This window comes from Pseudophryne corroboree, chromosome 2, assembly GCF_028390025.1.
Source record: "Pseudophryne corroboree isolate aPseCor3 chromosome 2, aPseCor3.hap2, whole genome shotgun sequence".
In the NCBI taxonomy this organism is placed as follows: domain Eukaryota; kingdom Metazoa; phylum Chordata; class Amphibia; order Anura; family Myobatrachidae; genus Pseudophryne; species Pseudophryne corroboree.
The window spans coordinates 934390371-934415282 of NC_086445.1; the positions used below are offsets into that span (position 1 = coordinate 934390371).

Below are 24912 nucleotides of genomic sequence, written 5' to 3' on the forward strand. Positions count from 1 at the left end.
CTAGTTGCCCGCAATTGTCGGGAATTCTTCTCTCATCCCCGGGGGATGAGAGAAGAAACCCGACAAAAGTGCTGCCTCGCGGCCGGCGCGAGGCTGATTCTGTCGGGAATCAGCCTCGCGCCGGGTAGTTAAGTCGGAGAATGCCCGTTCTCCCGACAAAACTACCTGTTAAGTCGGCGAGAACGGGACATCGCCGACTTAACTTTAGCTGAATTGAATAGCGTCGGGAGCTAATTCCCGGCGCTATTCTTTAGTTGCCGAATAGAATTGACCCCTTTGAGTATCCTTGGGTGTATCCCATCTGGTCCCATTGATTTATCCACTTTTAGTTTTGAAAGTTCGGTTAGGACCTTCTCCTCTGTAAATGTATTTTCATCTACCTTATTTTTATGAATGTCCTTGCAACTTAACTGTGGCCCCATCCCTTCTTCTGTAGTAAATACTGAGCAAAAATAATTATTTAGGTGATCTGCTATTGCCTTGTCACCCTCCACCAAATGCCCACTCTCTGTCTTAAGTCTTATTATTCCTCCATTTGATTTTCTCCTTTCACTTATATACTTAAAAAAAGTTTTGCCCCCTTTATCTACTGACTGGGTTATTTTCTCCTCAGCTTCTGCCTTTGCACGTCTGATCACTTTCTTAGCATCCTTCCGTCTGTCCAGATACACCTCTTTGTCGTTATTATTTTGAGTCTGTTTGTATTTCCTAAAAGCCATCTTTTTTGCTTTCACACTACTTGATACTTCTTTTGTGAACCACACTGGCTTCCTTTTCCTGGTGCTTTTCCTAACCATTTTGATACAAAGGTCTGTTGCACTTAGTAATGCACTTTTCAGTTTTTTCCACCTCTCCTGCACTCCTTCCAAGTTCCTCCAGTCTGCCAATGAATCACTTAAACATCTCCCCATTTTTGCAAAGTCAGCATTTCTAAAATCCAACACCTTTGTTTTTGTGTGACAGGAGTTGGATCCTGTCTTTATACTAAACCATACTGCTTGATGATCACTGGATCCCAGGTGCTCACCCACATATATATCAGATATCCTATCACCATTTGTAAGAATTAGATCTAATATTGAGTCTTTGCGAGTGGGCTCCCTCACCAATTGCTTGAGAGATGCTCCCTGTAAGGAATGTAGAAATTTGCCACTTGTAGCTGAACTTGCAAAAGACCGCTCCCAATTTACATCAGGTAAATTAAAGTCTCCCATGATTATGACTTCTCCCTTAAAAGCCATTTTAGAGATGTCCAACAATAGGTTCCTGTCCAAATCCTGCCCCTGGTAGGCTATTAGGTGGCCATCCTTTCTCACAAATATTATTGGCTGTTTCCTAACTTCCTATGTTAACACTGTCTCTAGATAGGTGATAATGAAAGGTAACCATAAAAAAAACCTTTAATAAGTAACCGATAAATTACAGTTACTGACTGTTGGACCAAGCACACCTCAGTCTCCCCCTCCTTATCGCTGCTTGTCCCTCCCACTCCCTCCCCATTGCTTTTACTCTATTCAGCCCCTATTCTTACCAGTCTGTGGAGGCATGGCTGGTCCTTTGTCATTACTAGCTAGGGTCTGTCCAGTCTCTCTCACCGTCGGATGGTCAGCACGAGTCCACAGCTCCATCTTTGCAGGTATTTTGCAGATGGGACATGCGCATCAGAGGGATGGGACCAGTTCAGCAGGTATTCTAGATGGTAGGGGCAGCTACATATTACAACCCTGAAAGCAGCTAAATAAAATTAGTGTTATTCAAAGGGCGGAATTCAATTGTTTCGCGTGCCCGATCTCTCGTCTAAAGTGACGGGAGATTATGGGGCACAATTCAGTCTTTTTTTTTTTTTTTTTTTCGAGCTGATCGCGCCCATAAAGGTTAGTCAAGTAAAGTAGCTAAACCTGAACAAAGTGCTATGTACTATCCTGAAAATTGCCGTTGGGCACCCAAACTGGTCACTTTTCGCTCATTTCAGCTCGTCAAAACCAGGTGGTAGGAGCTGAAATGCAGATACTGGCACCGAATGGAGCTACAATTGAATAGCTCCGTTGGGCGCCATCTAGTGGTTGCCGGCGGACAAAACATTTGAATTCCGCCCAAAATGTTTAATGCCAGTGCTAATGCTTAATTCTTCCTTAGTGATTGTGTGTTTCTCCCTGAAAAGTGCTTTTGCATTTTACATGTTGTATTATTTTTCAGATTTATTTAATTATGATAAATAATAAGTAGAACTAAAGGGGCCCTATACACTACAACGATATGTCCTGAGGCTGAAGTCGGAGGCAATTTCCCTTGAACTCTCTCGGGAGCTTCCCGGGAGTGATTCCATACGATTTGGTACATTTTGCATGCGATATATCGTATGCGATCCCAGCCATGCCTGCGGGAACCGACATATCACGAGTGCAGCACTAACGATCTAGGGGAGCCGATCCGACCCTCACGGGAACGTGCATCGGATCGTAAACACCTCCAAAATGCCAGATTTCACCCAATATATCGGCCCGAATGCCCGAAAATTGGATGGAATCGGGCATTATCGTTCTAGTGTATGGGGCCCTTAATGCTTAAAATTAACTTATTCTTATTTTCAATTTCATCTATGTCTGAGTGTACTATGTAGTAATATGTTTAGTCTATCTACACATATTCAGATGTTATAGGAATACAAATATAAAATTGGTTTTATTGAAAGGTGTAAAATAAATCATATTAAAGCCTAATAACATTATTAATGTTAGAAAGCATTCAAAAAAGTTGATCAAGGTTTCTAATACATGATTCAATTTTTTTATTAAAACATTAATGCCAGAAATATAAAAAAAAATGTTTTTCCCCAACCCTGGTTACTAGTCATTTCCAGTGTAAAACTTCACTTACTGTACACTTAAACCCCATTTGTCCTTTATGAAGCAGTACAGAGACTAATACCCCTTTTCTTTTCCACTAGCTCCAAAAACCAAGGTTTTTACACGGGGGCGCACATTTACCCGTTTTTTTTGGTAGTGGAAAAGGCTCCCTCTGAAAAACCTGGATCAAGTGATCCAGGAATCCTACCCAGGTTGGACCCAGGTAAGGGTGTAGTGTAAACGGGTTACCTGGGTCATCTGACCCAGGACTTGTTTGCAGCATGTTAAGAGCCCATACCTCCCTGTTTGGGGGGGGGGGGGGGGGGGGGCAGTGCGTGCTGTCAGTGCTGCTGTCTATCCTGCTATGCCCCAAGGGTCCCGATCTGCCTGTTTTCCCGGCGCTTGAAGATGACGTCACCTCCAAGCGCTGGCCAGAAGACACTGCACCCGGGTGCAGTGTAAACAGAGCCCACATGGGATATTTTCGGGTCGGCGCTGTTGTGGAAAAGGGGTCAGTCTCGGTTCTGACCTGGATTGGAACAGTGTTACAAAACCCGGGTCAGACCCGAGACTTCTAGTGGAAAAGGGGTATAACTAAACTGTACAGTGGTTTTCTCAAATCGGACTGATTACTAATATATATTAGTAACATATATGTTGGGCATTTCCTAATAACTAAGAGAAGCAAATGGGGAAAAAAAAGAAAGGGTAAAAGTCTGATTGAATTAGAGCTGCGCTCTCATAGCTGCGATGGGTATTTCTGTTCTGTACTATGGTTGCATACGGGAGAGAGTGGGAGGAGCCATCTTGCACCATCCCACAGGGGTGTAGTATAATAGATCTACAATGTCTAGGTAGACAGGCAATGGGTCGACAACATCTGGTTGACAGGTACAAAAGGTCTACATGTCAATGGTTGACACAAGTTTATGGGTTTCTTTTATGCCACAGCTTGTATATTTCATGTTAGTTGACCACCATCAGTACAAATGTGTGCCCTCGCGTACTATCACCGATCGCCATGCTTCAGAAACAGTGGCTCGCTCTGCTACCACTGCGTTTGCCACAGGATACTCTTCCCAATAGACGTTCATGTGAATAGTAAATCAAGCAGAAGTTGGTAAAACATGTTAAAAACCCCAAAAATGTGTCAACCGGAAACCCACTGATACCACGTAGAGGTGTGGAATCAATGGGTTTTTTTTCCAACGCGATACTCGATTTTGTGTTTTTTTTTTTCTTTACATTGACTTTGAGCTGCAAGGTTCGGACTGACTGTGGGGACTCACTCGTGAGGTTTTCCCCAGTAATTGAATACCTCCGACGTGGCAATTAGGCTAATTTAATTGCCCCCTATAATTTTCATTCTGTATAAACACTATAAATCGACAAATTAACCCATACCGTCTTTAATATACTGTGTTTCATGCATCAATTTTTGTCTTTACCCCGTACTGATATTTAAGTCTTGCCATGAATATCTTTTCTGCAATATTCTAATAAACTTTCCATTTATACAAATGAATTCCTTATCAAACAGTAAATATCAAGGGCGTTCTCTACTTTTGTGTAAGAGTCTATCCTCTTTTAAGTGCTTTGTATTTTTTGTTTTTACAGTAAACAAAAAGCTTTTAAGAAAATGCTGCCATCTTAAGTAAATCTGTGTTTCTTGTAAAAAAAATTTTTTTATTTTTTTTTATAGTAGACAAAAGGATGCAGTAAATTGTGACCTGCAAGGGTGGAGCGCTGTGTGCTAACACAGCAATGACGTGCAGCACATGTTCAGTGATAGGTTTGTTAGGTATTCTTTAATTGTTGTGCGTAGCTTGTCCAGGCATGTGACATGAAAGGGTACTAGTTGAATTAGGAAAGTGTTTCTTGCTGCAAAACAATTACGAATTCAATTGCCTTTTTTTCTTTTTTTTTTTCTTCTATGGGTGAAAAGTGCCCAAAATAGTACATAGTAATTTTACTGCTAATCTAAAATACAAGTTTAAAAAAAAAAATCTTACTAGAAATGGCTACTTTTAGGAACTCTTTGTGTCTAAAGATGGATAAAAGAGGAATAACCAGGCACTTCTAGGTATATAAATATATCCAATTGCTGCTTACCTAGTAATGGGGAAGCTGACACCAGAAGGGTAATAAACAAAACAAAACCCCAAAAAGAGTAAAAAAATGTACTGCGAGTGCAAATTGATATACTGGGGTTATGAATCTTCTATACAGAATAACAGAAAAGGTCTGATTGCTGTTGCAGTGACTGTCGGTCCTATTATATTCTATTATCGGAATATAGTGATACAGTATACTATTGATTATACACATTCCCTGGATATATGGTGCTAGTTTATGACACAACAGATGTCAAGCTATTAACAGTGTACATGCAGTCACCCTAGAAGTATTGCTTTCACCTGTTACAAGTTGCAAAGGATAACTATACATATTGTGATATCAACATTCTACAACTTTGTTACCACTGTGGTTTAGAGCCCTAGGCCAGAATGAAATGGTTATCGCTGGCAATTGTCACTGCCGAGCGCCCAACAGAGCGGTTCAATCGCGAACAGCTGCTGGCAGCGGCATGTAAGCTTGCAGCCCCCGGGGGTGGTGAGCTGAAATATGCGAAAAGTGACCCAATTGGGTTCTCAAGTGCCACTTTTTTGCATGCATCCATTAGTTTAGTTGGATTTAGTCACATTACACAGCTAAACCCGAACTGTTTGTGCGCATTAAAGAAATTGAATGTCACCCCCCCCCCCCCCAACCGATCTTGCGTCAATTTAGACAGGAGATCGGGTGTGATAAAACATTAATTTCGCCCCTAGAATTTATATGGTGTTCAGGCTACCACTATCTTGTGATACTGTACCATTATTTATTTATTTGTGCTGTAGAATTTGTCCTTCCCAGTTCAATTTATGTAGTTTTGTGTTTTTATAATTTATCAAACGGATTATTAAATTGTCCATTTTATCCATTTGCGCTTCCAGTACATTTTTTACTTTTATGTGAGCTATAGGATATTCTTTCGCTTGTGTTTCACTCTGTAATATGTCATCTTTATGTGGTGAAGAGTTGTGAATGTAAGTAGTAATGCTCTCCGTACAGGTCATTCCTAGCAAGGGAAGTTGAAGTCTTGCGGCACACCCAGCATTGGCCATTAGGGTTATTGCTGTTGTAGGCTAAAGGATTTATAATCTTTTAATTCTTGCATATTTTAGCAATCATTAATATACAATCTTTTTGTTATGTTTGCCACTTAACGGGCGGGATTCAAATCTTGCAGCTGCCCTCCCGCCCCCCCATCGTGCTCTCCGGCAGTATTCAAATGTTACTGCCGATGGGCGCGATATCAGTATTTCTGCTCGCCACCCCTGGGGTGGTGAGCTAAAATGCACGAAAAGTGACCCGTTTGGACGCCCAAACGGGACTTTTCGCGATCGCGCCCATGACTTTAGTCAGGTTTAGCTGCTTTACGCGGCTAAACCCGTCTCTTATGGGCACGATCAGCGCGATAACAGGGGGCCATAGAATATCACCCCGCGATCTCCCGTCACCATAGACGGGAGATCAGGGGCAATAAAAGATTTGAATCCCGCCCAACAAATCTTCTCAATTGGTTTGGGAACAATCGACAGGGGCATATTCAATTGCAAAAACGAAGTCCGAACTCGCAACCAATTTTGCCTCACGTCTCTGAATAAATATATATATATACACCTTGAAAGAGGAGCTACGGGCCCCGAAACGTCGGTCACATGCTGTATTTTGTGATGTCTTAAATACACATTTTTTACTATTTGAAAGTCCTGGAGTGCCGCCGATTTCTTTCTACGTATTGCTACTAAACCCCGGAGGGCACCTGGGCCGGTCATTGGACGCATTCCGGGAGTGCCGGGCTGCTCCATTTGTGTGTGTGTGTGTGTGTGTGTGTGTGTGTGTGTATGTGTGTGTGTGTGTGTGTGTGTGTGTGTATATATATATATATATATTATATATATTATAGAGAGAGAGAGAGAGAGATCTCCACATGGGACCTGCACTCTCATAGGTCTCTTGTGCAACTTTCAGGGTGCTCCCAATGGGTCCAAATGAATGGTCCACTCAGTATATACAATACCACCAATTTTAATGCATGTAGCCTCAACATATCTTGATGTTTCGATTAAAAAGAAATTAATATTCCTCAGGAAAAGGCTTTATTAGTTTACACAGATTAGTTGATCAAACACATATTATTCAGGTGAATTTCAGCATCTAAACAGAAAAAAACACACAAAGAAAATCAGACTAAAGCCTGACACGCACACACGCACGTGTGTGTGTGTGTGTGTGTGTGTGTATATATATATATATATATATATATGTCCACACTCTAGCCTTGTATAGTAGCTGCTGGGGTCGCATCCATAAATAGACGTTTCAAAAAGCAGGCTGCCTGAGCATAGGACAGTGGTGCAACAGAAGCATTTTATGTCAGATGTTAAAGGATTTTTTCCTTGTGGATATTGCAAAGTCTGTCCCTTTTGTTTAAAGACCAAGTTATTTGGGGGGACTGATAATAAACAAAAAACTATACTAAGTTACATAAACTGCAACTCAATATATGTCATTTACATGTTAACATGTCCGTGTGGATTAAATTATATAGGAAAAACAAAAAGAATGCTGAAAATTAGATTATTAGAATTTATAAAAAGAAACAAAAAAACCACGGATTTATGAATCACAGTGTGTCGCGTAATTTTAAACAGGTCCATAAGAGTAATCCTGAGGGTCTTAAATTTGTAGGTATTGAACATATGTCCCATCCTAAAATGGGGGGAAATAAGGATAAAATGATGCTTAAGAGAGAAACTTTTTGAATATTAACTCGGGATACATTATATCCGAAGGGGTAAAATGAGGGATATGAGATCACTCCCTTTATAGAATAATGTGCATTTAGATCAGGGGTGGGGAACCTTTTTTCTACCAGGGGCCATTTCGATATTTATAAAATCCTTCGGGGACCATACAAAAATTGTCAACTTAAAAATTAGCCTGCCCCCAGTAGTTATGCCCAAAGTCAGTAGTTATGCCCCTAGTAGATATACCCCCAGTCAGTTGTTATGCCCCATTAGATATGCCCCCAGTAAGTTGTAATGCCCCATTAAATATGCCCCCTAGTAGCGTCGCTTACACACACACACACACACACACACACACACACACATTAAAAGAAAAAACAAAACCCCATAATACTCACCAGCCACGCTCCTGCTTCCGGACCGCTGTCCTCCGCCTGTCCGCCCACTCCGCAGAACTATGGGAGAGACGTCATGACATCTCTCCCATAGTGCCGCACACGCACACTGCCAGAGCCGGAAGCAGGATCTTAGGAGTGAGCTCCTGCCTCCGGCTGCTGCTGAGTGGAAGAAGCCGGGCACCCGCTAGTAACAAAATCTCAGCGGGTTGCCGGCATCCCCCTCAGTTAGGTGAGCCTGGCCGGATCAAGTGGCTCTGTGGGCCTTATACGGCCCGCTGGTCTGAGGTTCCCCACTTCTGATTTAGATGTAAATGGATATTAGGTTTAATAAGTGGTTACTATCCTTGTTATGTTTTAATTGTAATTGTATTGGGCATAACTAACAGCACATTTGCCTCTATTAAGGGGTGAATGTGCATGCCTCATATATTTTTGTATAAATGTTTTTTGTAATGAGAATTGTATCAAGTGTGTTTCATTTTAAATCATCATGTGTATTTTATGTCTTTTTATCAATAATGGATATTGTGTACAAGTGCACGGACTTCGTATCACTGATGAAGAAAGCAGCTTAAAATACATGATTAGGGTATGATTGGCCAATGGAGTTTGCGCTCATGGGTTCAGTATAAAATCATGTGGTAATAAGCCCGCAGTGCATTGTATTTCGGTACGAGACTCGGCTCACCATTGTCTATATGTTTTTAAAAGAAACTCATTAAAACTCTTGCACTCATGCACGATAGAGCGCTCCTTTCATTCCTCTTTTTGCATACATATATATATATATATATATATATATATATATATATTTATATATATATATATATATATATATATATATACATATATATATATACATATACATATATATACAGAGAGAGAGAGAGAGACGGGGGGCGCAGTGCCGGAAGTGTGGCAAACTATGATGCACAGACATTACCAACACCCGCGGACCAGAAGTGGGGCATCTGCGCATGTTCAGTGGACGTTTAAGGACACGGAAAGCGTGGCGGAAGTGACACTGCTCAATGTACTTTATATATTTTATGTCAAAATTCTCTTTCTATACCACTCGTTTTTTTATAACTATTAGGATTATGTCTTTCAGTATGACATGTGCATTAGCTCCAATTATCTTGTAGTGGAAAATTCAGGAATTTCACAGTTTATTAATTATAACAGTTATTCTTCATTCAATGATGCTTTTACCAATCTAATCCCAAAACCCTACCGTGACCCACTCTTACTGAGCTCTTACCGCCCTATAAGTCTACTTAATGTAGATTTTAAAATTCTATCCAAAATTGTTTCCACTAGACTACAATCATTCGCTACCTCTATCTTCTCTTCACACCAACTAGGCTTTATCAGTGGACGACAGTCGGTAAAAGGTATCCGCACAGCGGTCACAGCAATTGTAGCCGCCAACAATCACCCGATGACTCCAAACATGCTTTCGATTCTCGATGCACAAAAAGCTTTTGACACCATATCGTGGCCCTTCTTATTTAATGTATTGTCTCACCGTGACTTTGGCCTACACTTTATTAATTTAATTTGATTATTTTATTAATTATAACAGGAAATTATGTCATAGCCTATTCACATAATGAAACCAGGTATAAATATCAGTCCTGGCCATTTGTCCATCACCCCTTGATGAAGTCAGCCAGACGAAAGGCGTTGGGTGTACCTCACTGACTCCATATACTAAGATAAGCTCAAAAACTCATCTTTTTAGATTGTATTGTTTTTTTAGTATTGTAAAGGTCTTATATGTTTTTATGTATTTTATGTCCCATTTTTTCTATATAGTCCAATATGCATCTTTTTATGGTCTATATATAAACCCCCTTTTTAATGTGGCTACCTTTTTGTATTTAAATTTAAATATTGTTATTATCTTTTACCTAAAAACTGGGTTTGCTTTTACCTACATAGAATATCCCCCATCTTTTATTTATTTTATTCTCCGGACCCTTTTGCCTTCTAATTCAGAATATAGCAGCTTAAACACCGTTGGTCGCTTTTATCCCTCTATATATATATACAGGTTGAGTATCCCATATCCAAATATTACGAAATACGGAATATTCCGAAATACAGACTTTTATGAGTGAGACTGAGATACTGAAACCTTTGTTTTTTGATGGCTCATTGTACACAAACTTTGTTCAATACACAAAGTTATTAAAAATATTGTATTAAATGACCTTGAGGCTGTGTGTATAAGTTGTATATGAAACATAAATGAATTGTGTGAATGTACACACACTTTGTTTAATGCACAAAGTTATAAAAAATATTGTCTAAAATTACCTTCAGGCTGTGTGTATAAGGTGTATATGTAACATAAATGCATTCTCAGGCTGTGTGTATAAGGTGTATATGAAACATAAATGCATTCTGTGCTTATATTTAGGTCCCATCACCATGATATCTCATTATGGTATGCAATTATTCCAAAATACGGAAAAATCCCATATCCAAAATACCTCTGGTCCCAAGCATTTTGGATAAGGGATACTCAACCTGTGTGTGTGTGTGTGTGTGTGTGTGTGTGTGTGTGTGTGTGTGTATGTATGTATATATATATATATATATATATATATATATATATATATATATAATCAAAAGAAAGGGGTGGCACTCGGAGACTTTAAAGTTGAAAAGGTGTATTTCACAAACAGACCGACGTTTCGGGGTCAATATACTGTATGTATTATGTATTAGTGAGAAGCACTTTTATTCAAGCCAGGTAATATTAGTTTTTTAATCCTTATTACTATGCTGGGATCATTGATGACTAAAGGTTTTGTGTGTGGATCTTGGCATCGGTATATTTAAGACGTGGGAATGTGTTTCTCCGATTCTGTGCTGGAGGAGGCAGCCGTTCAGTGATACTATAATGTATGTGGTGGCTGCAGGGAAATGAAAGCTGCTGTTAGGGGTGTTATACGGAAGGTAGACATTATAAAGGTCGACAGGGCCAGAAGGTCGAAATGAAAAAGGTTGACACAAAAATGCCTTTTCTCTGACGTCCTAGTGGATGCTGGGGACTCCGTAAGGACCATGGGGGATTAGCGGGCTCTGCAGGAGACTGGGCACTCTAAAGAAAGATTTAGTACTACAGGTTGAGTATCCCATATCCAAATATTCCGAAATACGGAATATTCCGAAATACAGACTTTTTTGAGTGAGAGTGAGATAGTGAAACCTTTGTTTTTTGATGGCTCAATGTACACAAACTTTGTTTAATACACAAAGTTATTAAAAATATTGTATTAAATGACCTTTAGGCTGTGTGTATAAGGTGTATATGAAACATAAATGAATTGTGTGAATGTAGACACACTTTGTTTAATGCACAAGGTTATAAAAAATATTGGCTAAAATTACCTTCAGGCTGTGTGTATAAGGTGTATATGGAACATAAATGCATTCTGTGCTTAGATTTAGGTCCCATCACCATGATATCTCATTATGGTATGCAATTATTCCAAAATACGGAAAAATCCGATATCCAAAATACATCTGGTCCCAAGCATTTTGGATAAGGGATACTCAACCTGTACTGGTGTGCACTGGCTCCTCCCTCTATGCCCCTCCTCCAGACCTCAGTTAGAATCTGTGCCCGGACAGAGCTGGGTGCTTTTAGTGAGCTCTCCTGAGCTTGCTAATAAGAAAGTATTTTAGTTAGGTTTTTTATTTTCAGAGAGCTTCTGCTGGCAACAGACTCTCTGCTACGAGGGACTGAGGGGAGAGAAGCAAACCTACTAACTGTGGCTAGGTTGCGCTTCTTAGGCTACTGGACACCATTAGCTCCAGAGGGATCGAACACAGGACCTGACCTTGTCGTCCGTTCCCGGAGCCGCGCCGCCGTCCCCCTCGCAGAGCCAGAAGACAGAAGCCGGCAGAAGCGGAGAAGACATCGAAATCAGCGGCAGAAGTCTCCTGTCTTCACATGAGGTAGCGCACAGCACTGCAGCTGTGCGCCATTGCGCCCACACTAACCCACACACTCCGGTCACTGTAGGGTGCAGGGTGCAGGGGGGGGCGCCTTGGGCAGCAATGGTTACCTCCTGGCGAATGCTGCATATAAACAGTGGCACACTGTTATATGTATGAGCCCCCGCCATTTATTTTACAAGAAATCGCGGGACAGAAGCCCGTCGCTGAGGGGGCGGGGCCTTCTTCCTCAGCACTCACCAGCGCCATTTTCCTTCCACAGCTCCGCTGAGAGGAAGCTCCCCAGGCTCTCCCCTGCAGAATCACGGTAGAAGGGTAAAAAAGAGAGGGGGGGCACATAAATTTAGGCGCAAATAATCATAATACAGCAGCTACTGGGTAAACACTAAGTTACTGTGTAATCCCTGGGTTATATAGCGCTGGGGTGTGTGCTGGCAAACTCTGTCTCTCCAAAAGGCCTTGTGGGGGTCCTGTCCTCATTTAGAGCTTCCCCTGTGTGTGTGGTGTGTCGGTACGCGTGTGTCGACATGTTTGACGAAGAGGGCTATGTGGAGGCAGAGCAAGTGCAATTGACTGACGTGTCGCCACCGACGGTGCCGACACCTGATTGGATGGATATGTGGAAGGTGTTAAATGATAATGTAAACTCCTTACATAAAAGGTTGGATAAAGCGGATACCTCGGGCCAGTCAGGGTCTCAACCCATGCCTGAGCCTACAGCGCAGAGGCCCTCAGGGTCTCAAAAGCGCCCACTATCCAAAATGGTTGACACAGATGTCGACACGGATTCTGACTCCAGTGTCGACGACGATGATGCAAAATTGCAACCAAAAATGACAAAAGCTATACGTTACATGATTATAGCGATGAAGGATATTTTACACATATCAGAGGTAAACCCTGTCCCTGACCAGAGGGTTTATATGTATGGGGAGAAAAAGCAAGAGGTGACTTTTTTTCCCCCTTCACATGAGTTAAATGAGTTCTGTGAAAGAGCGTGGGATTCCCCAGATAAGAAAGTCCTGATTTCCAAAAGGTTACTTATGGCGTACCATTTCCCGCCAGAGGACAGGGTGCGCTGGGAATCCTCCCCTAGGGTAGATAAAGCTCTGACACGCTTATCTAAGAAGGTGGCCCTGGCGTCGCAGGATACGGCCACCCTAAAGGATCCTGCAGATAGAAAGCAGGAAAGTATCCTGAAATCTGTTTATACACATTCAGGGACTCTACTGAGGCCGGCAATTGCGTCGGCGTGGATGTGTAGTGCTGTAGCAGCGTGGACAGATAATCTGTCTGAGGAAATGGATACCTTAGACAGGGATACCATTATGCTGACCCTGGGGCATATAAAAGACACTGTCCTATATATGAGGGATGCCCAGAGCGACATTTGCCTACTGGGCTCTAGAATTAATGCAATGTCAATTTCTGCCAGGACGGTCCTGTGGACTCGGCAGTGGACAGGTGATGCCGACTCCAAAAAACACATGGAGGTGTTACCTTACAAGGGTGAGGAATTGTTTGGGGACGGTCTCTCGGACCTGGTTTCCACAGCTACTGCTGGGAAGTCAAACTTTTTGCCATATATTCCCTCACAACCGAAGAAAGCACCGTATTACCAAATGCAGTCCTTTCGCGCACAAAGAAGCAAGAAGGTCAGAGGTGCTTCCTTTCTTGCTAGAGGCAGGGGCAGAGGAAAAAAGCTGCACCTTACAGCTAGTTCCCAGGAACAGAAGTCCTCCCCGGCTTCCACTAAATCCACCGCATGACGCTGGGGCTCCACGGGTGGAGCCAGGAGCGGTGGGGGCGCGTCTCCGACATTTCAGCCACCAGTGGGTTCGCTCACAGGTGGATCCGTGGGCTATACAGATTGTGTCTCAGGGATACAGGCTGGAATTCGAGGTGATGCCCCCTCAACGTTACCTAAAATCGGCCCTGCCAGCTTCCCCCATAGAAAGGGAAGTAGTGGTAGCGGCAATTCACAAGCTATTTTTCCAACAGGTGGTGGTAAAGGTTCCCCTTCATCAACAGGGGAAGGGATACTATTCCACAATGTTTGTGGTACCGAAACCGGACGGTTCGGTCAGACCTATATTAAATTTAAAGTCCCTGAACATTTATCTGAAAAGATTCAAGTTCAAAATGGAATCGCTCAGGGCGGTCATTGCAAGCCTGGAAGAGGGGGATTTTATGGTGTCTCCGGACATCAAGGATGCTTACTTGCATGTCCCCATTTATCCGCCTCATCAGGAGTACCTCAGATTTGTGGTACAGGACTGTCATTACCAATTCCAGACGTTGCCGTTTGGGCTCTCCACGGCACCGAGAATATTTACCAAGGTAATGGCAGAAATGATGGTGATCCTGAGAAAGCAAGGAGTCACAGTTATCCCATACTTGGACGATCTCCTCATAAAGGCGAGGTCGAGGGAGCAGTTGCAGATCAGCGTAGCGCACTCACAGGAAGTGTTGCAACATCATGGCTGGATTCTGAATATCCCAAAGTCGCAGCTGATTCCTACGACGCGTCTGCCCTTTCTGGGCATGATTCTGGACACAGACCAGAAGAAGGTGTTTCTCCCGACGGAGAAGGCTCAAGAGCTTGTGACTCTAGTCAGAGACCTCTTAAAACTGAAACAGGTGTCGGTGCATCACTGCACGCGAGTCCTGGGAAAGATGGTGGCATCGTACGAAGCCATTCCCTTCGGCGGGTTCCATGCGAGGATCTTTCAATGGGATCTGTTAGACAAATGGTCCGGATCGCATCTTCAGATGCATCGGCTGATCACCCTGTCCCCCAGGGCCAGGGTGTCTCTTCTGTGGTGGCTACAGAGTGCTCACCTTCTCGAGGGCCGCAGATTCGGCATACAGGACTGGGTCCTGGTGATTACGGATGCGAGCCTCCGAGGGTGGGGGGCAATCACTCAGGGAAGAAACTTCCAAGGGTTGTGGTCAAGTCAGGATACTTGTCTGCACATAAATATCCTAGAACTAAGGGCCATATTCAACGCCCTGAGTCAAGCGGAGCCCCTGCTTCGCAACCAACCGGTGCTGATTCAGTCAGACAACATCACCGCGGTGGCTCATGTAAACCGCCAGGGCGGCACAAGAAGCAGAGTCGCGATGGCGGAAGCCACCAGGATTCTTCGGTGGGCGGAGAATCACGTACAAGCACTGTCAGCAGTGTTCATTCCGGGAGTGGACAACTGGGAAGCAGACTTCCTCAGCAGGCACGACCTCCACCCGGGAGAGTGGGGACTTCATCAAGAAGTCTTCATTCAGATTACAAGTCGATGGGAACTGCCACAGGTAGACATGATGGCGTCCCGTCTCAACAAAAAGCTGCAACGGTATTGCGCCAGGTCAAGAGACCCTCAGGCGATAGCTGTGGACGCCCTGGTAACACCGTGGGTGTTCCAGTCGGTCTATGTGTTCCCTCCTCTTCCTCTCATACCCAGGGTGCTGAGAATCGTAAGAAGAAGAGGAGTGAGAACAATACTCATTGTTCCGGATTGGCCAAGAAGACCTTGGTACCCGGAATTGCAAGAAATGCTCAGAGAACCCATGGCCTCTGCCTCTCAGACAGGACCTGTTGCAACAGGGGCCCTGCCTGTTCCAAGACTTACCGCGGCTGCGTTTGACGACATGGCGGTTGAACCCCGGATCGTAGCGGAAAAAGGCATTCCGGAGGAAGTTATTCCTACGCTGATAAAGGCTAGGAAGGACCTGACAGCAAAGCATTATCACCGCATATGGCGAAAATATGTTGCTTGGTGTGAGGCCAGGAAGGCCCCTACAGAGGAATTCCAACTGGGCAGATTTCTGCACTTTCTACAGTCTGGAGTGACTATGGGCTTGAAGTTGGGATCCATAAAGGTTCAGATTTCGGCCCTATCCATTTTCTTTCAAAAGGAACTGGCGTCTCTTCCTGAAGTTCAGACGTTTGTTAAGGGAGTGCTGCATATTCAGCCCCCTTTTGTGCCACCAGTGGCACCTTGGGATCTCAACGTGGTGTTGGGTTTCCTAAAATCTCACTGGTTTGAACCACTTAAGACCGTGGAGCTGAAGTATCTCACGTGGAAGGTGGTCATGCTATTGGCATTAGCTTCGGCTAGGCGTGTGTCAGAATTGGCGGCTTTGTCATGTAAAAGCCCCTATCTGGTTTTTCATATGGACAGGGCAGAATTGCGGACTCGTCCCCAATTTCTGCCAAAGGTGGTGTCATCTTTTCATTTGAACCAACCTATTGTGGTGCCTACGGCTACTCGTGACTTGGAGGATTCCAAGTTGCTTGATGTAGTCAGGGCTTTGAAGATTTATGTAGCCCGAACGGCTGGAGTTCGGAAAACTGACTCGCTGTTTATCCTATATGCCTCCAACAAGTTGGGTGCTCCTGCTTCAAAGCAAACCGTTGCCCGCTGGATCTGTAACACGATTCAGCAGGCTCATTCTGCGGCTGGATTGCCGCATCCAAAATCAGTGATAGCCCATTCCACAAGGAAGGTGGGCTCTTCTTGGGCGGCTGCCCGAGGGGTCTCGGCATTACAGCTTTGCCGAGCTGCTACTTGGTCGGGTTCAAACATATTTGCAAAATTCTACAAGTTTGATACCCTGGCTGAGGAGGACCTTGAGTTTGCCCATTCAGTGCTGCAGAGTCATCCGCACTCTCCCGCCCGTTTGGGAGCTTTGGTATAATCCCCATGGTCCTTACGGAGTCCCCAGCATCCACTAGGACGTGAGAGAAAATAAGATTTTACGTACCGGTAAATCTATTTCTCGTAGTCCGTAGTGGATGCTGGGCGCCCGTCCCAAGTGCGGACTTTCTGCAATACGTGTATATAGTTATTGCTTAATAAATGGTTATGTTATGTTGGCATCCATTGTTGATACCCTGTTGTTGTTCATACTGTTGACTGGATAAGTGTATCACAAGTTATACGGTGTGATTGGTGTGGCTGGTATGAGTCTTACCCTGGATTCCAAAATCCTTTCCTTGTAATGTCAGCTCTTCCGGGCACAGTTTCCTTAACTGAGGTCTGGAGGAGGGGCATAGAGGGAGGAGCCAGTGCACACCAGATAGTACTAAATATTTCTTTAGAGTGCCCAGTCTCCTGCGGAGCCCGCTAATCCCCCATGGTCCTTACGGAGTCCCCAGCATCCACTACGGACTACGAGAAATAGATTTACCGGTAAGTAAAATCTTATTTATTTTTTTTAATGTTATTTTGTGTTTTTAATCATATTTCATCCAAATTTGTGAAAAGCGCCATCTCGTGGGCTCACTTTGCTCGCCACAAGGTTACTAAAGGTAATAGTTTGTGACATGGATAGTAAATACAGCAATAGTTGTAAAAAAAAACCCTAAAAGAAATGTGTCGACAGTATGTGTTGACCTTTTGACCCTGTCGACTTTGCAACTCTCATCAACTATCTCCCCATACAGTGAATGGGTAACTGGTTGCATCGACATGGCTTACCTGTTGACACCGCACAGCGATCCGGGTTGAACACGAGCTCAACCCTGGTCGCTACTAGGGTTGGAATAATGGATCGCTCGACCCGGATTATTCCAACTGGGCCCTTTCAGACCGCACAGCAACCCGGGTTATGCGTGCTCATGTGCAATAACCCGGGATACAAGCTGGCGGTCTGAAAGGGACATTAGAGGAGAGGTCACTTACCATCTGGTGTATTCTCCAGCGCTGATATCACCACTTGCAGCAGCCATATGGAGGAGGTGTAAGTGATCTCTGTCACTTTGGCCGTGTGTTGATAAAGTTTGTTGAAACCCCCCCACCAAAAAAATAAAAGAAATAAAAATATCTCTGTTGCCTTCGGAGACCTGGTGAGTCTAGTCTCTGCTCAGCTGCCGACACCACCGAGGGAGTGACTTATCGCTCACCCTGCTCATCGAGTCTTTTATTGGTAACAATTTTGGTAGCCGGCATCTGCTTCACAGTGGTAGCAGGCAAAGCAGGAGTGGCTTTTACACTGCGGTAAGTGCCCCCATAGTACATGGACCCCTAATGGGTTTATTTACTAAGGCTTGGAGAGAGATAAGGTGGTGTGAGATAAAGTACTAGCCAATCAGCTCCTATCATTTTTTAAACTGAGGGGTAAATGTATTACCCTCTGATATGGGGGAAAAGCAGTATCATTGCACGTTATGTGCGCCAATACTACTGCTCCCCCATGTAAGACACTGGCGGAGTGTGTACAGTGACAGGGGTGCTGTTTCCCAATACTTGCTCAGTAGTCCCCAAGAAAAGGCACAAAAATGTATATTAGAATGTAAGGATAGATGTCGCAAAACACAGATTTGTGCAAAAATTATTCATATATCTTATGTACCATAATACTGTGACAAGTGCGCTGCAGCACAACCCACCACCCTCCTACTGGACCTTAAATAAGTTGGCCCTTAAGATGCTTTAAAATTTAAATGGGTCAACAGAAGGGTTGAGATCAGATAGGAAAAAGGAGGTTAGATATGAGTAACATCAGTGGGCACGGTTTAATTATTTTTATCAATCTTTAAAGTCTATTTAAAAATAAAGCAAAAATCGTCACCAGAAATTGCCGCTTTTTGCTTTGTCAGTTTCTCTGTCTCTTGAAGTACCAGGATAGGGTATGTCCCGGTGATTAAATGACAAACATCGTTCACAATCGCAAAATATGTTTGCATGACCTGCGCATGCGGCGAAGCAGGTTGAGTGGGAGCAAAGAAGAGGGCTGTTTTGGGGGAGCAGGGAAAAACAGCACGCAAACCCCTTTACCCTGCTTTCCTACCTTTCCGGGGGTAGGGAGGTGCTCAAAAAAGAGAATAGAGGTTTTGCTGAAACGCTGGAGAATAGCTATGTTTGTGTTTTTTAAATAGACACCTTTGTCTCCAGCTCTGCTGTGTCCCCCTGTAGGGAGTTGCGTCTGGGACACCCTGTAGCCAAACACTCGTACTTTCTCAGCAGCACAGATTATTTCAGGAGACCATCAGTGATCTGCCGCGTGTCATTATGTCAGTGAGGAAAGGGCTGTGTGAGGAGGGGAACAGAGGTAACCTGGAGAACAACTGAACTTCGATAGCAGAAGATGCATAGTGGCCCATGCGTCTAACTTGTATAAATATTGAATAAGTGTTATTCAGTACTGCATATCTGGTTTTTAATACATTGCCATGTAATGTGTTAAGCTGATTTATTTATCAAGTATATTTGTGTTATTTGGGGTAGGCTTGTCATTTTGCATGAAGGTTCCTACCATTTGGAATAGGAAAAACTGGCACACCATGTGACGTAAAGTTTGCAGAAGCAATAAATAAATTCAACCTCATAAGTGTATTTCAAAGTTAGGTCTAACAGTAATATGAAAGTATGCCATTTGTCCTGCTCATTTGTTTGCATTGTGAGCGTGAATTGTGGGAACATTCTTTCTCAGGTGAATATTTTGTGTGGAAAAGAATTAACAGGCGTAATCCATATTTATGCTGTATGTGTCCTGGCTGTCATCCTAGTTATGTGTTAGGTATGCATTTTGAGTTACATCGGCTCTCTGGCTTTAAGGTTTGTACACAATAAACAGTATTTGTAGCCAGAACGTAGGGAAGCGAGATTATTTATTAACATTTATTTATATAGAGCCAGTGTACACGGCAGTCCCTTTTTACTATTCAGATTCTACTGCAAACAACCAAACTCGCACATAAAGAACGGCTAGCTGCATGCATCCAGTCACCATAGCTAGATATACTGCTATAAGAAATATCTCGATTAGGGGTGGAATTAAGGTATTGGCTTATGCAATGTCTTATATCTTGATCAATGACTAAAAGCTCAACTGGAATTGCTGCATATAATAATCTCTATTTTTTTCCAATTTTTGTTGTAGGATCTCAAAATTGCGATTCAATGTGGACTTATTCTGTGCCCAAGGACAGGCCAAGAGCTTGCTATGAAGATTTGACCGGTTCAAATTAGCTGTTCCATCCCGGTCGAGGGTTTTGTACCATGTATCAGGGTATGTACACATACTTTTATTTTTATGCATGTATCACTTTGATAAAAGCTACTAAGCTTAAGATAAAATTGATTCAATATGAACAAGCATCTTGTAAAACTCTCATCTAAAATGTCCCATCCCGTCACTGCTCATATTTGCTGTGTTACTTAGCAGTAGCTCACTGTAGCTAAGTGGAAGGTCTTCTTCTATGTAGGGTTCCATGTAGTGGGAACACTTGTTTCTCTACTTTATTCAGTTCTGGAGCTTTTCTACCATGTCTGTGGAAGTTATTTAGTCGTTTTTGTATTCAAGGCTACCTGCACTGGCTAACTGGTTCTTTAGCACAAACTATTTGTTAGTGTAGACTTTATTTCTACACGTCTAGAACACATAGCTAAGCCAAATGGTCTTGACCTCTAGTGCTTGACATTGAGTTTAGACTTGTGAAATTGGCGTCAGATTTTAGGGTATGTTTGTGTTTGATTTGTTAATTGTTAACAGAGATCTTTGAGCCTATTCATTTTACTAGTATCTCCTATCGAAATAGATATTACTTTTAAAGTGATCCCATCGCAAAAGTTGTGTGTGTATGTGCAAATATACCATATAAGTATGTGTGTGTGTATCAGGGATGTGCGGTTAGCTAAATGGCTCAGGAGGCACTGGCTAGCACCAGAGCCAGATTTACACGCAATATATGAGCCAAAGGGTACATTATACTGTACCAGGTGAAGCAGTATAAACTCCTGGAAATTTTGTGAGTTTTGATCAGAGATGTGCGGAAAAGATATGCCTCACCTGCCATAGATTTTACTCCAGAGTTTTGGCTATAAAAATGATTACAATAATACAAAGAAGATATTTCAAACATATTATTTGTATTTTACATATACTTTATACAGCGAAAAACTCTGGCACTAACAATAGTATGACAGGGAAAGGTGTGTGTGTGTGTGTGAGATATATAGATATATATTACCATTCAAAAGTTTGGGGTCACCCAGATGGTTTTGTGTATTCCATGGAAACTCACTTTTATTTATCAAATGAATTGTAAAATGAATAGAACATATAGTCAAGACAATTGCCAAGGTTAGAAATATAGATTTTTTTATTTGAAATAGTAATTTTGTCCTTCAAACTTTGCTTTCGTCAAAGAATGCTCCCTTTGCAGCAATTACAGCATTGCAGACCTTTGGCATTTTAGCTGTTAATTTGTTGAGGTAATCTGAAGAAATTTCATTCACCCCACGCTTCTTGAAGCACCTCCCACAAGTTGGATTGGCTTGATGGGCACTTCTTGCGTACCATACGGTCAAGCTGCTCCCACAACAGCTCAATGGGATTGAGATCTTGTGACTGCGCTGGCCACTCCATTACAGACAGAATACCAGCTGCCTGCTTCTTCCCTAAATAGTTCTTGCATAATTTGGAGGTGTGCTTTGGGTCATTGTCTTGTTGGAGGAGAAAATTTGCTCCAATCAAGAGCTGTCCAAAAGGTATGGCATGGCGTTGCAAAATGGAGTGATAGCCTTCCTTATTCAAAATCACTTTTACCTTGTTCAAATCTCCCACTTTACCAGCACCAAAGCAGCCCCAGACCATCACATTACCTCCACCATGCTTGACAGATGGCGTCAGGCACTCTTTCAGCATTTTTTCACTTGTTCTGTGTCTTACAAATGTTCTTCTGTGTGATCCAAGCACCTCAAACTTCGATTTGTTTGTCCATAACACTTTTTTCCAATCTTTCTCTGTCCAATGTCTGTGTTCTTTTGCTCATATTAATCTTTTCCTTTTATTGCCCAGTTTCGGATATGGCTTTTTCTTTGTCACTCTGCCTAGAAGGTCAGCATCCCGGAGTCGCCTCTTCACTGTAGACACTGGCGTTTTGCGGGTACCGTTTAATGAAACTGCCAGTTGAGGACCTGTGAGGCGTCTTATTTCTCAAACTAGAGACTCTAATGTACTTGTCTTCTTGCTCAGTTGTGCATTGGGGCCTCCCAGTTCTCTTTCTACACTGGTTAGGGCCTGTTTGTGCTTTTCTCTGAAGGGAGTAGTACACACCATTGTAGGAAATGTTCAGTTTCTTGAAAATTCTCGCATGGAATAGTCTTCATGTCTAAGGACAAGAATAGACTGTCGAGTTTCACATGAAAGTTCTCTCTTTCTTGCCATTTTGAGAGTATAATCGAACCCACAAATGTGATGCTCCAGATACTCAACTAGCTCAAAGGAAGGCCAGTTTTATAGCTTCTCTAATGAGCAAACCTGTTTTCAGCTGTGCTAACATAATTGCACAAGGGTTTTCTAATCATCCATTAGTCTTCTACAACGATAAGCAAACACAATGTACTATTAGAACACTGGAGTGATGGTTGCTGGATATGGGCCTCTATACACCTATGTAGATATTCCATTAAAACCAGACGTTTGCAGCTAGTATAGTCATTTACCACATTACCAATGTATAGAGTGAATTTCTGATTCATTTAATGTTATCCTCTTTGAAAATAACAGTGCTTTTCTTTAAAAAAAAAAAAAAAAAAAAAAGGAAATTTCTAAGTGACCCCAAACTTATATATTCCCTTCGATAGATGGGGCACTCTGGATATAATCATGGAGACACAGCATATAGTCAACGTTTCAAAATGTTATCATTTGTCATCCGGATAAAAGTTTGAAACGTTGACAATACGCTGTGTCTCCGTGATTGTATCCAGAGTGCCGCATCTATCGAAGGGATGTATATATGTATACTGCCTGAGGACTGTGATGAGGGCACCGGATCAAGTTATTTATCAATTAGGATTTAGGAGTAATGTAAAAACTAATGAAACTGCTTCTCTGGATTAAGCTTTTTGCTTGTGTGTGAGTGGTTCTATTTTAGTGTTGGCAGAATGCACATTCATCAGCAAATAGACGCCCAGCTCAACGTTACACGTCCTTGAAAATAATAAAATAAAAAAAAATACTTTTTGCATTTTATTTCCTGAAACAACTTCTGCATAATTCTAAAACTTGCTAAAAATTAAAAATAGCAGCATGCTGAAAGTTGCCGGCTAAAGTGGTATAGGAATCCTCTGTCTCACTGGGCTGAGGCACAGCTGATGTATTAGTAATGAGCCTTCCTGTTACCCTGCTGGGAGTTGATATAATCGTTGTTTGGTCAGAGGAAAGTCTAGCGTTTGCCCTGGCTCCAACCATCACGTATAGTAATCCCAGTCTTTCCATATTTCTTTACAAGGCGCATGTGCTTGATTAGAAAACTGTTTGTGCTCTGTCATTTGGTCCATTGATAGCCCTACATCATAATTATTTCCTTTACCGTCCCTTAATCACTTTACACATTCTCATTACAAAGTACTCTGTATAACTTTTGTTGTGTTTATTTACACCTAATCTTAAATGTTAATAAGCCTGGGCCGTTATTATTCCTTGAATAATCTATTCCACATTACAAAGGGAAGTGTCAGTATTGGACGAATAGTGACCCACAATAGATTAAATCATTGTTTCTTATTGGTCCTTTTGCCCTCAAGAATCATTTTAAAATGTTAAACTTAACTGTTGTTTTTGCTAGAAACGTAAGGGTACTCCAGAAAGGACAATTATTATTCGATAGTAATGTACAGAATGTAAGCCTACCACTTGTACTGGAAGCATGATCTAATTGGTATCCGTTCAGATGGTCGACCATGTTATGGTCGACAGTCATTAGGTCGACCACTATTGGTCGACATTGACATGGTCGACATGGGCACATGGTCGACGCATGAAAGGTCGACACATGAAAAGGTCGACATGATATTTTTAACTTTTTTTTCTTTTGGGGAACTTTTCCATACTTTACGATCCACGTGGACTACGATTGGAACGGTAATCTGTGCCGAGCGAAGCGGTAGCGGAGCGAAGGCACCATGGGGGTCATTCCGAGTTGTTCGCTCGTTATTTTTTTTCGCAACGGAGCGATTAGTCGCTAATGCGCATGCGCAATGTCCGCAGTGCGACTGCGCCAAGTAAATTTGCTATGCAATTAGGTATTTTACTCACGGCATTACAAGGTTTTTTCTTCGTTCTGGTGATCGTAATGTGATTGACAGGAAGTGGGTGTTTCTGGGCGGAAACAGGCCGTTTTATGGGTGTGTGCGGAAAAAACGCTACAGTTTCTGGTAAAAACGCGGGAGTGGCTGGAGAAACGGAGGAGTGTCTGGGCGAACGCTGGGTGTGTTTGTGACGTCAAACCAGGAACGAAACTGACTGAACTGATCGCAGATGCCGAGTAAGTCTGGAGCTACTCAGAAACTGCTAAGAAGTGTCTATTCGCAATTCTGCTAATCTTTCGTTCGCAGTTTTGATAAGCTAAGATTCACTCCCAGTAGGCGGCGGCTTAGCGTGTGCAAAGCTGCTAAAAGCAGCTTGCGAGCGAACAACTCGGAATGACCCCCTATGCCCGAAGCATGGCGAGCCATGCGAGGGGACGCGGTGCACTAATTGGGGTTCCCAGTCACATTACGCAAAAAACAACACCAAAAAAAGTAAAAAACTTATGTTGACCTTTTCATGTGTCCACCTTTCATGTGTCGACCATTTTCATGTGTCGACCATGTGTCCATGTCGACCATGTCAATGTCGACCAATAGTGGTCGACCTAATGACTGTTGACCATAACATGGTCGACCATTCATACCGGAACCGATCTAATTGTATGAATTTCATTTGCTTATGAAATATTGTTGATTTTATCAAATGTTCCCTGGTAAGCGTTTGTATTTTGAAGAACCAGTTCTGATCAAAGCATCTAATCCTCCTGACATCAGATGAGTCACTTTGTCTCCTTGCTTGTTA

At 42.7% G+C, this 24912-nt stretch overlaps 1 protein-coding gene across 5 annotated transcripts in view; it reads left to right on the forward strand.

The window, feature by feature from the left end:
- Window positions 1-24912, forward strand: part of ST3GAL6 (ST3 beta-galactoside alpha-2,3-sialyltransferase 6) — a 358764-nt gene that overhangs the window by 116962 nt on the left and 216890 nt on the right. For 3 of the 5 annotated variants that reach the window (XM_063956263.1, XM_063956267.1, XM_063956266.1), the window contains exon 2: window positions 19954-20082. In XM_063956263.1, coding sequence (XP_063812333.1) covers window positions 20073-20082 — 10 coding nt within the window. In that variant the 5' untranslated portion in view covers window positions 19954-20072. Of the gene's footprint in view, window positions 1-17969; window positions 18069-19735; window positions 19853-19953; window positions 20083-24912 lie in introns of those variants that run through there. The other 2 variants (XM_063956265.1, XM_063956264.1) reach the window with 2 other exon arrangements.